We start from the raw sequence: 14,052 nt of genomic DNA, 5'->3' as shown, positions 1-14,052 counted from the left end.
CATTACAAGTAGTACCTCTACCAGATTTGGTGTGAGAATATCTGGCTTCCACATCTTCCAGATTGCGTGTTAGCAACGTCTGAGTAACGCGGTGCCCCATTGGTGGACGGGATGAAAGTTGTGATGTGGATGGAACTAATTTGGATCCGCCGTCAGTGCCAAGATCATTGTGTTTTTCTAGTGGCCCAATACTACTTTGACATTCATTCGAGCTCACCCTACTTGATGCGGCTATCGGTTGGCCAATCGAAGAACTCGACCGAGTCGAGTTTGGTTGAACTCGGTAGAGGCGGGATTCGGATAATGGAATATAATGGTTAGAGAGGTTGAAATCACTTTTCCGGCGTGAGAGTTCGGAGTTCGAGCACTGGGTCTCAGTCTGGAGTGAAACGCAACGGTATGAATATTGAAGTGGACTGACGCGATCAGCACAGTAATCAAGCAATCAAAGAAATGGATTATACAAAAAATTACATGGACGTAAAATGGATGTGTCATATAGCGAAATGTCAAGCAAGACCCATGCATGTCCACTTTTATAAACAAAGGTTAGCGCTACTGTGAACGCCAGGTGTTTTCGTGTGCGTTCTATTGAAATCATTACAAAAACGACAGCCAGTGTGCGACAAAATTAAGTTACGATTCTATTATTAGACCGGAAATTTCTCGATTTTAATGCTGCAGTGTTCAACCCCCCCCCCCAGGTAATCGAACAAAGCGTTAAGGAACTTTAGCACCCCAGAAACTTTCAGGAGACAGGAATATGGGACAAAAGAGAAAAATAGCAGTCAAATCACATAGTCACGCGGATGTCCTACGATACGTTGACTACTGATGGGCATATAACGGTCATTCCGTTATAAATAAGAACGAGCAGCAGTTATTTGAAAGAGGCGCTCACCACGCAAACCAGTATACATACATGTAATTCATGTTGGCCTTGGTTCCCTGGTTGTGGTCTCACTTTTGTGAATTCCGTGGGCTGAATGATTAGGACATCATCGCCTTTAGATGTAGCAATGTTTTTCTGTATGGTGCACTGTCTTTGAAGCAAACATAACCTTCGCATGAAGTCACTGGCCAGTAAACGCCTACCACAGATGCCAGGAATAACAACACACTGACCAGATCATTTTTGGTTCGTACACGGTACAAACTTCCAGCCTTGCTTGGGGATCACGGTAGGGAGCTACGGTACTGGTGTAACGGTGATACTACTGATCGGGAGGCACGCGAGTAGTATGTGTTGTTCGTAGAATTTCGCTTTGCGTCGATTGAAAAAGGGAATTCTGTTGCGGAATTCGCGGGGCCACTTTGTAACATTTGCTTGAATTTGACCGACGAATGATTGGAGTCAATATATCTCCAGGAAGACTCGTTCGGGAGAAGATCTGTGTCCAGTTTTTGTAACTAAGATGCAGATTAGAATTTTGCTTCCCTGTTCAATGGTCTGTAACCGGTCAGTTGGCATCGAATAAATACTCCGCAGCGAAGGCCTTCTTCCTCTCACTGGTGCAGTGTACGGTCATGAAAAATGGCAGGCTATTGTGGCTGAAGTCTATTTTGGCATTCATACTAAAATGGATTGAATCTGTCAAATTCAGCAATCCACCCTCATTTATTTTGATGTACTAGGGCATTTAGCCCGGTATTGCCTAATATACCTCAAAACAACTAATGATATTGTGCGTATGCTAGACCTTGTACCACTAAAGCATATTTTGAATGACCGGGTCTACAGATGGTCTACATCAAGCAAAGGAACAAGCACTGGCTGACATTGTGCTCTTGCTGCTTATCGTGATCTATGGGGACAAGCGATTCAGCGTATCCTCGGAGCCAGATAACCGCAACCCATGAAAAAAACATATCTGTAACACCCTCTCGGTGCCTAACTGTTATGCCACCAGAAGGAAGCGCTAGGGCTGAGATACTGCCAGGTTGCCCAACCCAAGAGAGGGAGGTCAAGAGGCAGAGGTCGGGTTCGAACCACGGACCTTCCGTTCAGTAAATTCGCGCTCAAACCATTGAGCCATCTTCCCTGTCGGTCTCCATGAGAAATTCGCTGTAAAGTACACTTTATGTTTTCTGGAGCTGTCATTTAACACATAGAAAATCTTGAAATTCAGCTGCTGTCAATGTACTTGTTTTCAGCATATCGTGTTATGGAAATGGATGACAGAGGTAGTCTTCTTACAAGGAATTGTAATCATTCCAATTTCTGATTGAGTTTTAGCCGAGCTTGTGTAAAATACTACAAAACTGTCATTTTCCGCCCGTCAATAGGTTACGGAAGGTTGAAAATCAGGGCAACTCCATAGATTTGTCGCAGACTGTATAACTCAGGCATCAACAGCAACAGGTTCACCGGATTTAGATAAGATAGAATTATCAGAAACAGTGAGAATTGCCACCAAAATTTCAGTGGATCGCGAGTCGTCAGTGTTTAACATCGGTGTAGAGACTGCTAAGTGCTTTCCCAGCCTGTTACGAATTCTCCAACATAATCGATGGTAATGCGTTGATTTCCTAAAGCTGAAGTGGGCGTTGGCTTACCTACCCAACTTCCCCGTAGATTCTCACGGACACTTAAGTATCGCTGAGCCGGACTTCACACACTGTGTACTCATGTAGATAACTGCCTGTTCGGTGGGTCATTTATCCTCCTTTGCTTCGACGCTACTCAGGTTCAGAGTTAACTGATTGAGAGATTTTAAAAGATAAGCCCAAGAGACGAGAATGGAAGAGTATGAACACATGTCAAAGTGTAGCCGGCGGGATATTTTACCCAAACACCTATATATTTCATATTCCTATACTTAGTGACCAGAAGACCGAGGCTTGAAGCAACTAGCCACGTAGTCCCCTTGTCTAGCTTGTCATGTTATGATGGCAAAGTCCGGGCCATCTTTTCTGTCACATTAGCGACTGGTGGCTCACTTGTTCCACGTTGAGTTTTCGATGGTCTAGGACATTCAGGCCAACCAAACAGACATGACCTCCTTTCTCTGATTATTCCATCCATCTGCAACATCACGTTGATGCTTATTATTTTAGCCGCTTTGTTTAGTCGATAAGTAAATTGTCAGCTGGTCTCCTCGTTCTTTGTGACATAACGCACCATCATTCATCATTTTGCCTTGAAAATGCCCTCATCTATGCCCGGCGGTTCTCACCATAGCGAAGTACATGTATTATCACTACACTGTGGAAGAATAAATAAATCGGACGGCTAAGGATTGGCAAAACGTATGGTCTGCGATATCCCACGTTACCGACCAGTGGGTCCAAAGTATTAGCCAATGCTGCATGCAGAAAAACAGTATTGCCTCACTAAATGATAGAAAAGATGTCTAGATTGGTGGAGAAGTGGCTAAAAGCTCCCCATATGGTAATCCCTCGGGGGTTGGAAGGTTGTTCTATATTACGCTTATCATTCTCCAAACTAACGCCGAATAACCAAAATTATTTTTCCAAAGTGTTCTTTCTCTGTATACCTCGCTTTCTTTTTGAGGACGAAAATGTTGCACCACCTGATGACACATCTAAATCAAAGTCAATGGGCACGACACCAACCTCTATCCATTTGGTCGTAGGATTCATTGAAGAGACTGTACGTGAGAAGCTTTGCGAGTTTGTATTATCTACATCCAAAACGTCTTCTCGTCCACCGGATGTGGCTGTGCACGAACACCTATCCACCGGTTCTAAAGAGGGCAGACTGGTAACCGAATGATTCGAGATGCGACGATATCGACCAAAATTCAGTGAACGTGAAGTAGGAGTGAACAGATCGGTTTCACTACCTGCAAAAGATAGGACAAGGTGAACCGGTTTATTCTGGGCCAAAATAGGTAATACATTCATGGAAAGCATCTGAAAAGAGTGAAACATGGATCAGTTAAACACGAACATCCTTGCATAAGCGAAACACACTTCTCATGAACGAGAGATTTGGGTAAGTTTCAGGTGAGTCGGGGAACATCGTTGTTTCAACTCCGAGTGTGCATGAAGCACAGCAATAGGAAATCCTTAGACACTGGTTAAACAATAATGGTAGTGCAGTGCTATTTAATACCAAAATAAATACCCATGGTTAACCGCCAGGCTTTACAAAACTGGAAATAGAACCTCGGCCATTCTCAATGAGTTTTCAAGAAATATAACAAAACTGGGTCTGGAATACTCCGAACCAAATGATCTATATGGAGTCACTCAAAAATCGAGCCAGTACATCATTCTTACTTTGTAGTTGCGCACCCTACGACAAATTCTGGAGCAGCGACACTGCTTCCATCAACCAAAAATGGATGTGATTCTTGATTTGAGAGCTGCCTTTGACTGTTTGGACCCCCAGGCACTATTTCAGTGTCTGTAGAGCAAAGGTGTCCCCCATAAATTCTTGACCCTCCCTAAGGCGTTGTACGCCAACTTCTGTGGTTGTGTTAGGGTCTGCAGGAAGCTATCGCCTGAGTTCCCCACATCAAATGGTATCAGACAGGGCTGTCCTCTTCCACCTTTCCTCTTCAACTTCGTCATTGATGCGATCATGGAAGGCTCACTACCAGCCTCTAATGCCTGTAAGGTCAAAGTGTCTCCGGGGCGTCGCTCACACATATCGAGTACTCGGACAACGTAGCTCTTCTTGAAGCTGACCCCGTGGTAAATCAAATAATATTAAATAATCTAACTAACTCAGCCTCATGGTTTCGGAATGCGTTCCAAACTTGAAAAGTGTAAAGTGACACTGCAAGATCGAGTGGGGTTGAAACTTAGTCTTAAGCTTGCGGATGAACCGATTGATGTACAAGGCAAATTTGTTTACCTGGGCAACTGTATCAGTCCCGGTGGTCTGGCGAAAGATGATATTTCCATCCGGATTGGGAAGACCAGAGCAGCTTTTGTGAACCTACGTCACCTGTGGCGTAGGCGTGACATCAGCTTCTCTGTCAAGCGTCGAGTTCACAATACTGCGGTGCGCCCCAAATTACCATACGGGTCAGAAACCTGGCTGCTGCGCGCCGAAGACGTCAAAAGACTTTCAGTGTTTAATCCTCGATATCTTCGGAGCATTGCCCGAATCTGGTGGGAACACCGGATCAGCAATGCTGAAGTACGGTACGCCAGTCGACCGAATGCTTCGAAGTGCTCTTTTCGCACAACCACGTGAAGGGTGGAAGAGAGCTAGAGGTGGTCAAACAATGACTTAGCAGCGAATGATAAAAGCCATTACCAGCAAACTCAGCTGTGCTGGCCGTTACTGTCTTCTTGCATGGGGACCCCGAGGAGGGCCATATCAATGGCTAAAGACATTATCAGACATGACTCAGTCGCGCACTCAATGGCGCTCGTGCATCCAAGCTATTGCCTTCAATGCATAGTTCCTTTTCCAACCCCCTTCACTTGACAGCCCATTGACAGTGCTGGATTCATGTACCAATTTATCATCTCCCGTCTGCAATGCTCAGCTACCCAGCCCGTCCAAATCATCGGTGAACTAAACTGCGGCAGCTCCAACCATTGTACGACGACTACGCGGTTATTACACCTGACAATGATAATGATGAGTTGCACACCTGGTCAAGCTTTTGTGCAGATAGACGGCCACATCTGCGAATTGAGATTGTGTTAACATGGGGCTCAACCTAATCGCAGCTGGGATTCTTGTCGATAATGTTATTCAACAGAACGTGCTACACGCCAGCTACCTGCGCTGGAACCGTATTCAAGTCATCGAAGTGTTTTCCTTGATGTACGGCTACATATAGGATTGAAAAAACGCCTCAACAACCCATTTCCGGTTTCATTATTTTTGCAAATATAAGGTTGGAGTAGTTGCCGAATTTTCATGAATTTTGTCTTTCATCTGAACAACAATCTGAAGGTACGTGCAGGTAATCACTTGTTTCAAGATACTATACCGTTAGAGGAACACCCATTTAAATTCTTTTTTTTCAGCTCTTCTGCGAGTGAGATCGAGATGAGTTCACCACTAATACCATCCTAGTTTTTAACTGGGGATTTATTCCCACAGGCATCAGGTTTTGCAGCGAAACAATTTGTGCGGTACTCTAAGACACATCAGATTAAAACGACATCATAAGGTTAAAGAAATGTAAACTTTAAGATATAGCTGTACGGCTCGAAAAATTTTCGCGCAAGTGGCTTTCAATTTTGGTGGGTTTAATAAGCCGTATATGCTCTCCAAATAGGACTTGTAATGAGTAGCTCCTTACTCATAAGGACACTCATAACAACTAATTATTGGGTACAACCGATTCACCTGATAAAAGTTACCGGCTGAATTGTCCGAACGTCCCTACACTTAGCATAGCGTATCCCTAAGATAATCAGATTAGAACGAATTAAGCACACTTAAGTGTGCGTTATTGTCAAATTTGATAAGTGGAACTGTAGAACTATATTGTTCAAAAATTGGTTGGTAGGAGTTCAGGCGTAGCAAATTTACAAGGCCCATTCACTTCAAATCCACATCATGAAGCTGGAACGGTAGACTGCGTTTGATTTGGTCAACGATTTCTACTGGGAATGCTTGAATAAATTAATCGAGATAATTACTCAAAACGGTGTGCAAAGATTGATATGATAAGGTTTAAATAGCGTCGGGTAACTGACTTGTTGAAAATGCCTTCAATGCTAACGGCATACATTTCTCACCGCAGCAGTAGAAATCTTCGAAGAAATCGGCCTGAAAATTCTTAATCAGCATAGAACCAGAGGTACAGTCCGTTTTTTCAGTGCAACTGGCACACCTACCACAGTATCCCCAGTAGGCACTGCATTTTTATCTCCGGTTCCATAGCTTAAGGACGGGTGGTTAGACGCACCAATTGCAGTAACCCTCCTCTCTAACGAGACACAAGTTTTCCCTTCCAATCTTTCGCTTCGTTAGACCACTCCACTTTAAATCGAGATGCAACTGACTTTTGTGGTTGGCGCAACTTCTGTCACCCTAGTAATAAAGACTAACAAACGTTCGCGCCGCATGCGTGTGTGACTCTTATCAGCATGACTAAAATGGCACCTCTTATAGAAACGTGTATGCAGACTCGTACATTAACGACCATGAACACAGCAATGGGCAAAGTACATCCCCTAATAGGGCGAACTCATAAACAACAACATGTTGTGGTCTCGTGACTGGTAGTGATTTTTCGTGGAAACTGAACTTCATAACAACAGCAGATTAAGCTGTCCAGTGTAGCATAAATTAGGGCATTAGGCAGCGCGTCTTTAACGAGTAACCACTGTCGTTTACGCTGATGATCCAGTTCAGATAACTCCATCATGTTTTCGTATGCCCAACCTAATGTAGTGTGGCTGCGCTTGTCCACCGTATCTGCTTCTCCAATTGACCAAACCAAGACAGTGCACAATTTTTCCTTTGGACCATTGGTTAGGGCTCGTGAGGCTGGGACGCCTAGGCTCTGTATGCAATTATTCTCCATCACTCGATGAAGATGGATGGACGGTGGATTGGATGGACGAAGTGGCCATAATGGATTTCGGCAAATGTTCAGCAAGCAACGTGTATCTTTGGAGATTTATGCGTACGAAATCAGAACTGACAGCGAATTCGCTGGTAAACTACCCTAGGTGTATGTGCTGAACAGTAGGTTTCCAGAAATGGACAATGCATATTTTGACAAGTGAACCAACCGCACGATCACGCCAAAGGAACAAAGCGATGAAATCACACTTCCCCAATTTGAGTAAAACCCGCCTATTTAATCAGTAAGCGTTGATGGAAGCTGACTCCGCTGTGATTTCACAGCGAAAACTGAGCATACCTGTGTTCTGACAGACAGCAGTAGCTAGTCTGATTTTTCAATCCCGTTCTTTATGGCAGTTTGCATGGACCAGTTTATCGTCCCACTAAAAGCGACATGTCTCCGCTTTCCTCTACTGTTTATTCATAGTTTACCTTGAACTGTTATTGGCGAGAGCGGTAACTTTGCACGACCAAAATAGGTGGCTATTTTAGCATCAGAAAGCACAGGACAAAAATTTCTGTCTTATGGGAGGTTTCTCGCCTACTATCCTGCTGATGAAGTCCAATCCACTGGGGAGATTATTACTTGTTAGGAAGTTGCTCACTAGAGGATTCCTGTACACTTAAATTGAGGGAATCTACACTCTTCACTGTCGGCTCCTATCTAATAGAATCCTATTCTCATATGAAACTACACCCCCAGTGTTTTCCGGCGTGGGGAGGCTACAGTTTCACTTGCAAGTTCAGCTATTGATGCCCATGCTTAACCTGAAGGCCACATTCTCGAACCACCAGTCGATAGGAATCGGCGCATACTGAGAACAGCTGATGCCTCTAATAGAAACGGTAAGTGCAAATGTTGAGCCTCCTATTATCGGTACCATACCGTCTGAATAGTGGCATATTGAATAGAGTAAATAGCTTATTTGTAATAAGTGGTTTGATCGGCAGTAAGAATATCCCTGAATCACTGGGTCTTTCTGAAAGGATGAAAAGGTGACTGACTTACGGGCCACATGGAACGGCATTCTTCGAGAACTTTTCAAAAATTTCTCACCGGTCTCGAGCTCAGTTTTTCCGATCGCCCACGGTTCAAATTTGGCAAGTAGGTCAGTTTGACCCATATTCCCACGATCAACTAAGTTACCTGTCGATCGACGAAGTTGTTCAGCTGAAGAATAGTGTTTGACACTGGGGTCAAATGCCTTCACGGAAGCCAGCTAAATAGCATAAGATGGAAGGAGAAAAGAAACAACATAAAAAGGTGAGCACCCTACTCCAGTTCAATTCAAAGTGCGGTAACATCGATATCAGTTTATCATTTTCCGCTTGGCACATGCTGAGGAGTTTGGAGAGGCAGCTGTCTTGTTAGTATTGTCTATTATTAGTTTGCGCTTCGACGCAATATGTAGGAGTCTCTTCTGTGCCTTTTAAAATAGTCCATATAGTACATAGTCCAAAAAATCCACTTTCAACTACACTCAGGCAGCAAACAGCCGTAAGTGGAGTATTGTAACCAAGGGTAAAGTATAACCGCATACTATGCAGAAAATAAAACGATTGTGCATGATATGATGCAGTAATGGGAACGGTTTTATCGTGACACAGTGGGACTCAATGTAGGCTGCAAGTGTGACAAACCGGTTGGGCACCAATGCAACATGCTAAGCGTTTTTGGTGTAACCTCCCTGGTTGGAACGCTCGAAGTTATGATCACTTCTAATTCCCACACCCTTTGAGCACTCAGCATTCTCGGGACATGATTGGACAGAAAAACCACTAACCGTTGAAGTGCGCATGGTGTCTTGACACCAAACTGTGTCCGTGACCGCGTTCACTTCTGAAAGAACAACAGAAACTCCAGCCTTTACCTCTTCTTGTGGCAATCGGAAACCTGCAATGAAGGTAGCAATGACATTAAACTTGTATAGATAATGAAAACAAAAAACACGTGGCGCAGCCCAAAGATTGCAACAAGAAGGCTCTGCACACGAATAAGACGATGGACGATAAGTTGACCTTCGTCGAACACAATCGTTTAATGGCAAGTGGACACGCTTGTCACATCACTTCATTCTCGGGTTTGTTTTCCACCAGGATTGTGCCAAAACTAGAGTGCCTATTCCAACTGCAATTTGGTCCCTTGACTGGGAGAAACCACAGAGGTGACTGGTGCTTACCTAAAGAAAAAATGCTCCAGTCACTGCATACACATCGCTGAGTAGGCGCACTAAACCAAGTTGCGCTGAATAGAGGGAATTCATAAAAAGAGTCAACAGACTATGGGCTTCGTCTTTCTTACCAATGGTGCGTACTCTATCATGATTCCAAACATTACTGGTCCATTTACACCTAGTCTGTCTGGATTAAACGTTGATACAGGGCAGACAGACGTCTCAAATTCCATGTAGAAAGTATCAGAAGCCTGACTTGCAGGATGGATGCCCAACCCAAAAATTATCTGACCACTCTCCGAATTACCGCCAGTTATTCCCAAACAGTATTACAAGTACCAGGAGGTGACGCTATATAGTAATCACGTTGCCCAAGCTTCTGAAGCGCACTACAGCCCCATCCCTAACTCAGAGGTTGTCCCTGATGTTAGCACTTGCTACCTTGCGTAGGGGACACCCGGACATAAATAACCATTAGGATATCAAGCAAGACATATAACTCTCTGGTACCTACTTCAACTGTTTCCTTGAATTACATCATAAATTACATCCTCGAGGATCTGATACGGTGAACTAAACTAAATCAAAGACCCACTACACGTTCTGCAGAATAAATTAGGTAGTTTATTCGTGGATTGAAAGGAGATTCAATGAAATCGGTTTCCGAATTCATAAGCTGCAGTAAAAGTCTAGTTTATTCTGAGGATTTCCAACAAAAAATAAACACATCACCGAGCACAAGAATAAACAGATCTACTGTAGCTCACTACCAAAATCATAGAAATAGCTAAAAAAATATGCTGGTTCGAAACACTGGAATCGTGACAAAGTACCATTCTGCACTATTCTGCGAAAGTACGCAAGTACACTCCCTTTACCTCAGTGATAGGTGGCTTCTCGACATTGTAGCTGAGACGTGCTGTGATGAAACAGAGTCAGGATAACATAACTTTCAGTGCACAGTGTGTATAGATTTGGCAGACGAACCGCGGTTTTGGTATAAATTGACAGAGGCTATTGAGAGACCTGGTGATATAAGGACACAAAATCTGACCCATGACTGGTAACGGTGATGGCCCCGGAAAAGTGCGTGGGCAACCCGAACCGGTTTAAGCAGTTTGTAAGTGTTGTTTTCCGAAACGTGCACCATCCGATGCACCAATCGCTAGTTTTCCACTTTTTCCAGAATCGTTGCGTCCCTGTGACTCGTCAGTACTGGTGCCGATGGTTGAGCGGTCCACAATGCATCATTGCGACCAGGCCGGGCGTTGTCGTGCTCACAGTTGCCTGTGCATCAGAGCAAGGGTTGCAACTCCAGCATGATGGACTGGTGTGGCTACTATGCCACTATAAGTGTGGGAACACTGGAGTTGCTATGCTGCATTCCCAGGCCCTTTGTTCAGGTGTGGGATCGGCTCGGTTTGAACCATCCGATTTCGAACAGAATGGATGATGAAACAGCAGCTGCCTATTATAAAGAGGAAGATCCATTACCTCAAGCAATATAAAAATACCGTCCATTAAAGGAAACCGTTATACACTTCCGCGTTCCTATTCGGGTAGCAATTAAGGTATAAAACTGATCGTGGGGATAATGAAAGTCAATGCTACCAACCTAACCACTGTGCATTAGGCTTCCAATTATGGTCGGAGTTGCAGAAGCTGTTACTGAAACCGAACTAAAACTAACCTTCAAAAGTCACGGAAAATAATTCAGAAAGGAAAATAAATACTCACAAAGTAAGAATAACTCGACAATTTATCCAGGTGAACAGTCACAAGAGTTCCTGCAGTACAATCGGAAACTAAAAGCTGCTAAAAGTTGCAGCTGCAAGTGCGTGCCTGGTGAGCAAGAGAGCGAGATGGACCAAGTGGTTAGAGCGCGAAGTTACTGACCGGAAGGTCCGTGGTTCGAACCCGACCTCTGCCTCTCGACTTCCCCTGTCTAGGCTTGGGCGACCTGGCAGTACTCCAGCCCTAGTGCTTCCTTTGGGTGGTACGGCAGTTAGGCACCGAAAGGGTGCTACAGCTAAACGATTACAGCTAAACGAGCAAGAGAGAAATAGCGAGGCGAAATTCGGCCCTGAAAACAACCAGGTGAACACAAGAGTTCCTGCAGTACAATCGGAAACTAAAAGCTGCTAAAAGTTGCAGCTGCAAGTGCGTGCCTGGTGAGCAAGAGAGCGAGATGGACCAAGTGGTTAGAGCGCGAAGTTACTGACCGGAAGGTCCGTGGTTCGAACCCGACCTCTGCCTCTCGACTTCCCCTGTCTAGGCTTGGGCGACCTGGCAGTACTCCAGCCCTAGTGCTTCCTTTGGGTGGTATGGCAGTTAGGCACCGAAAGGGTGCTACAGCTAAACGATTACAGCTAAACGAGCAAGAGAGAAATAGCGAGGCGAAATTCGGCCCTGAAAACAAGGCTGAAATTAAAGCAATGTAATGGACCAACTGAAAATTGACAATATTATTGGGAACAACTGTACTACCTGGCTTATCAAAGACTAGACTACTTCGTCGACTGTCAGACTCCGTGTCGTGCGGATCGCCCGGTTTGCGTCGAGGGGTCCACGAGAGTGGGGTGACATTGGTTACAGCAGAGAATATGGTTGGTTCGGTGGGCAGAGGGGAACTGGCGCATTGTGCCGCGACTACATCTGGAGTGAGAAAGCGTGTGAAAAACTGAATTCTTCTACTTGCTTCTACCCAAATGGAATAGTTTCAGGATTCTTACTCAAGGCACCAAAACCTAGGGGGAGAAGCAATCCAACGACTACTGCTTCCCACCTGGGGACTGTGCTAGTTGTTCTATAAGCGACTTGCTACATCACACCTAAGCACGTGTACGTCACATGTGATCTGTCCACATGTGTACCAAATAAACAATCATGACATCATTAAGACACGTGCGGGATGTTTCGAATGCGTTGATTCGCCCAAATAGCTAGATGGTATGTGTATTTGTACGCGCAAACTTTCACAACTGGGCAAGGGATACAAGACATCTTAAACGGAAAGCTCGAATACACACCGGGCAAACAACAAGATAAAAAAAGCGGGCCGGGGATACAAACCCAAGACGTTCCGTTTCCACCGTCTTAGAATCCAGCAGTTTAACGGTAGTGAGACGAGAATTAGCAATTTTGTTCCGGATGTCAGGTAAACATGAACAAGCGAAACTCACCTGAGTAGACGGCTGCCGCGACGGGCAAAGTTGATGTTTTTTGTGATGCTTGGGAGCAGCTATCTTCTCCATCGGTAGAACGCCCTAATTCCAGACGAGGAAGGCCAACAGGTTTTACAAACCCCCTTACGTCGATTGAAGGTGGTAAGATATGATCGGTTTGTTCCGATGTCAACGAAGGTAATGAAATAGGGACATTGGGACCTTGTGAATGTCCAGTAGCGCCACTGGGAGAATAATCTGAATGGAAGTTTGGCTGGATAAATTAGAAGACAGTCTCCTGTTAGTAAACGATTGAGCTAAGAAATAAAAGAAGCAAAATTACAAGTTTTTTGGCTTATTGGTTTATTAGGCTGGCAAATTCACACTGACTCAAAATGGTTCATTGTTTTCTGGGACCACGAGAAAGCAACTAGCTCAATGAGCAACGTGGCATCCGCGAACAAGACAATGGATTTGAGAAATTCACTCGAAAAATTCAAGGGCCTAAAGAAAAGACGTGACGGACACTACCAATCTTCCAGCAAAGCTTCAGCTATTTTGAAGGAGTAAACATATGAGTCAAATAGTCAATGCGTACGAGACGCCCTAAAAAGCATTGGATCAGAGAAGTGGTCTTAGAAGAGAATTCGCCTACAAATAGAAGCATTGGAGTGCACGCGTTTTTTTAGCAAAACTGTGTTGAACTAACCAGAAATGCTGCCCCCGGGCAGCGACACAAGCTGATCACATGCCTAATCCTGAAGCAAATGCCCTTGTCTAAAGTGAAGCCATAAAATGAATATGCCGGCTATCTGACGTCATTAGTCGTAAAACCACACTAGTAAAGGAGGAAAAACTTTGGTGATAGCTACATGATGTTCAAACGCTTTCAACATCTAACACAGTTGCAGTATAGAAGGATCATATCACCAAATTTTCCAACACACATACATCGCTCACCGCACAAGGGGCTTCAGTGACTGAGTCTGCGGTAGAGTTAGGTTTAGCCGCTTCTTCATCCACTGCTTCGGATCGACTGCATTCCAACAGGTAATTTTTATTCCTTCTCGCTGAACGGGGACGAGGTGTTGGTGCTTGCACATCGACGAGGGCCTCTGGTGCTCGCATCAAGTCGGCTTCATTTTTGTTGGCTACTGTTAGGGGAAGAAGATTGAGGCGCTCGTGTTGCTGGTGGTTTGGT

General features: G+C 44.5%; 1 protein-coding gene across 1 annotated transcript in view; it reads right to left on the bottom strand.

The window, feature by feature from the left end:
• T265_08620 (hypothetical protein) overlaps nucleotides 1-14,052 on the bottom strand; it is a gene marked incomplete at both ends in the record, with an annotated part of 45,459 nt that overhangs the window by 19,850 nt on the left and 11,557 nt on the right. The window contains 7 exons of the mRNA XM_009174482.1: nucleotides 16-379; nucleotides 3,577-3,806; nucleotides 8,523-8,733; nucleotides 9,298-9,407; nucleotides 12,175-12,342; nucleotides 12,870-13,125; nucleotides 13,812-14,052. The exon at nucleotides 13,812-14,052 is cut by the window's right edge and continues 520 nt beyond it. Coding sequence (XP_009172746.1) covers nucleotides 16-379; nucleotides 3,577-3,806; nucleotides 8,523-8,733; nucleotides 9,298-9,407; nucleotides 12,175-12,342; nucleotides 12,870-13,125; nucleotides 13,812-14,052 — 1,580 coding nt within the window. The remainder of the gene's footprint in view (nucleotides 1-15; nucleotides 380-3,576; nucleotides 3,807-8,522; nucleotides 8,734-9,297; nucleotides 9,408-12,174; nucleotides 12,343-12,869; nucleotides 13,126-13,811) is intronic.

The sequence above is a fragment of the Opisthorchis viverrini genome, assembly GCF_000715545.1.
Source record: "Opisthorchis viverrini unplaced genomic scaffold opera_v5_230, whole genome shotgun sequence".
NCBI lineage: Eukaryota > Metazoa > Platyhelminthes > Trematoda > Opisthorchiida > Opisthorchiidae > Opisthorchis > Opisthorchis viverrini.
Note: the sequence above shows the minus strand (reverse complement) of the source record. Positions and strands in the feature narration are given on the sequence as shown.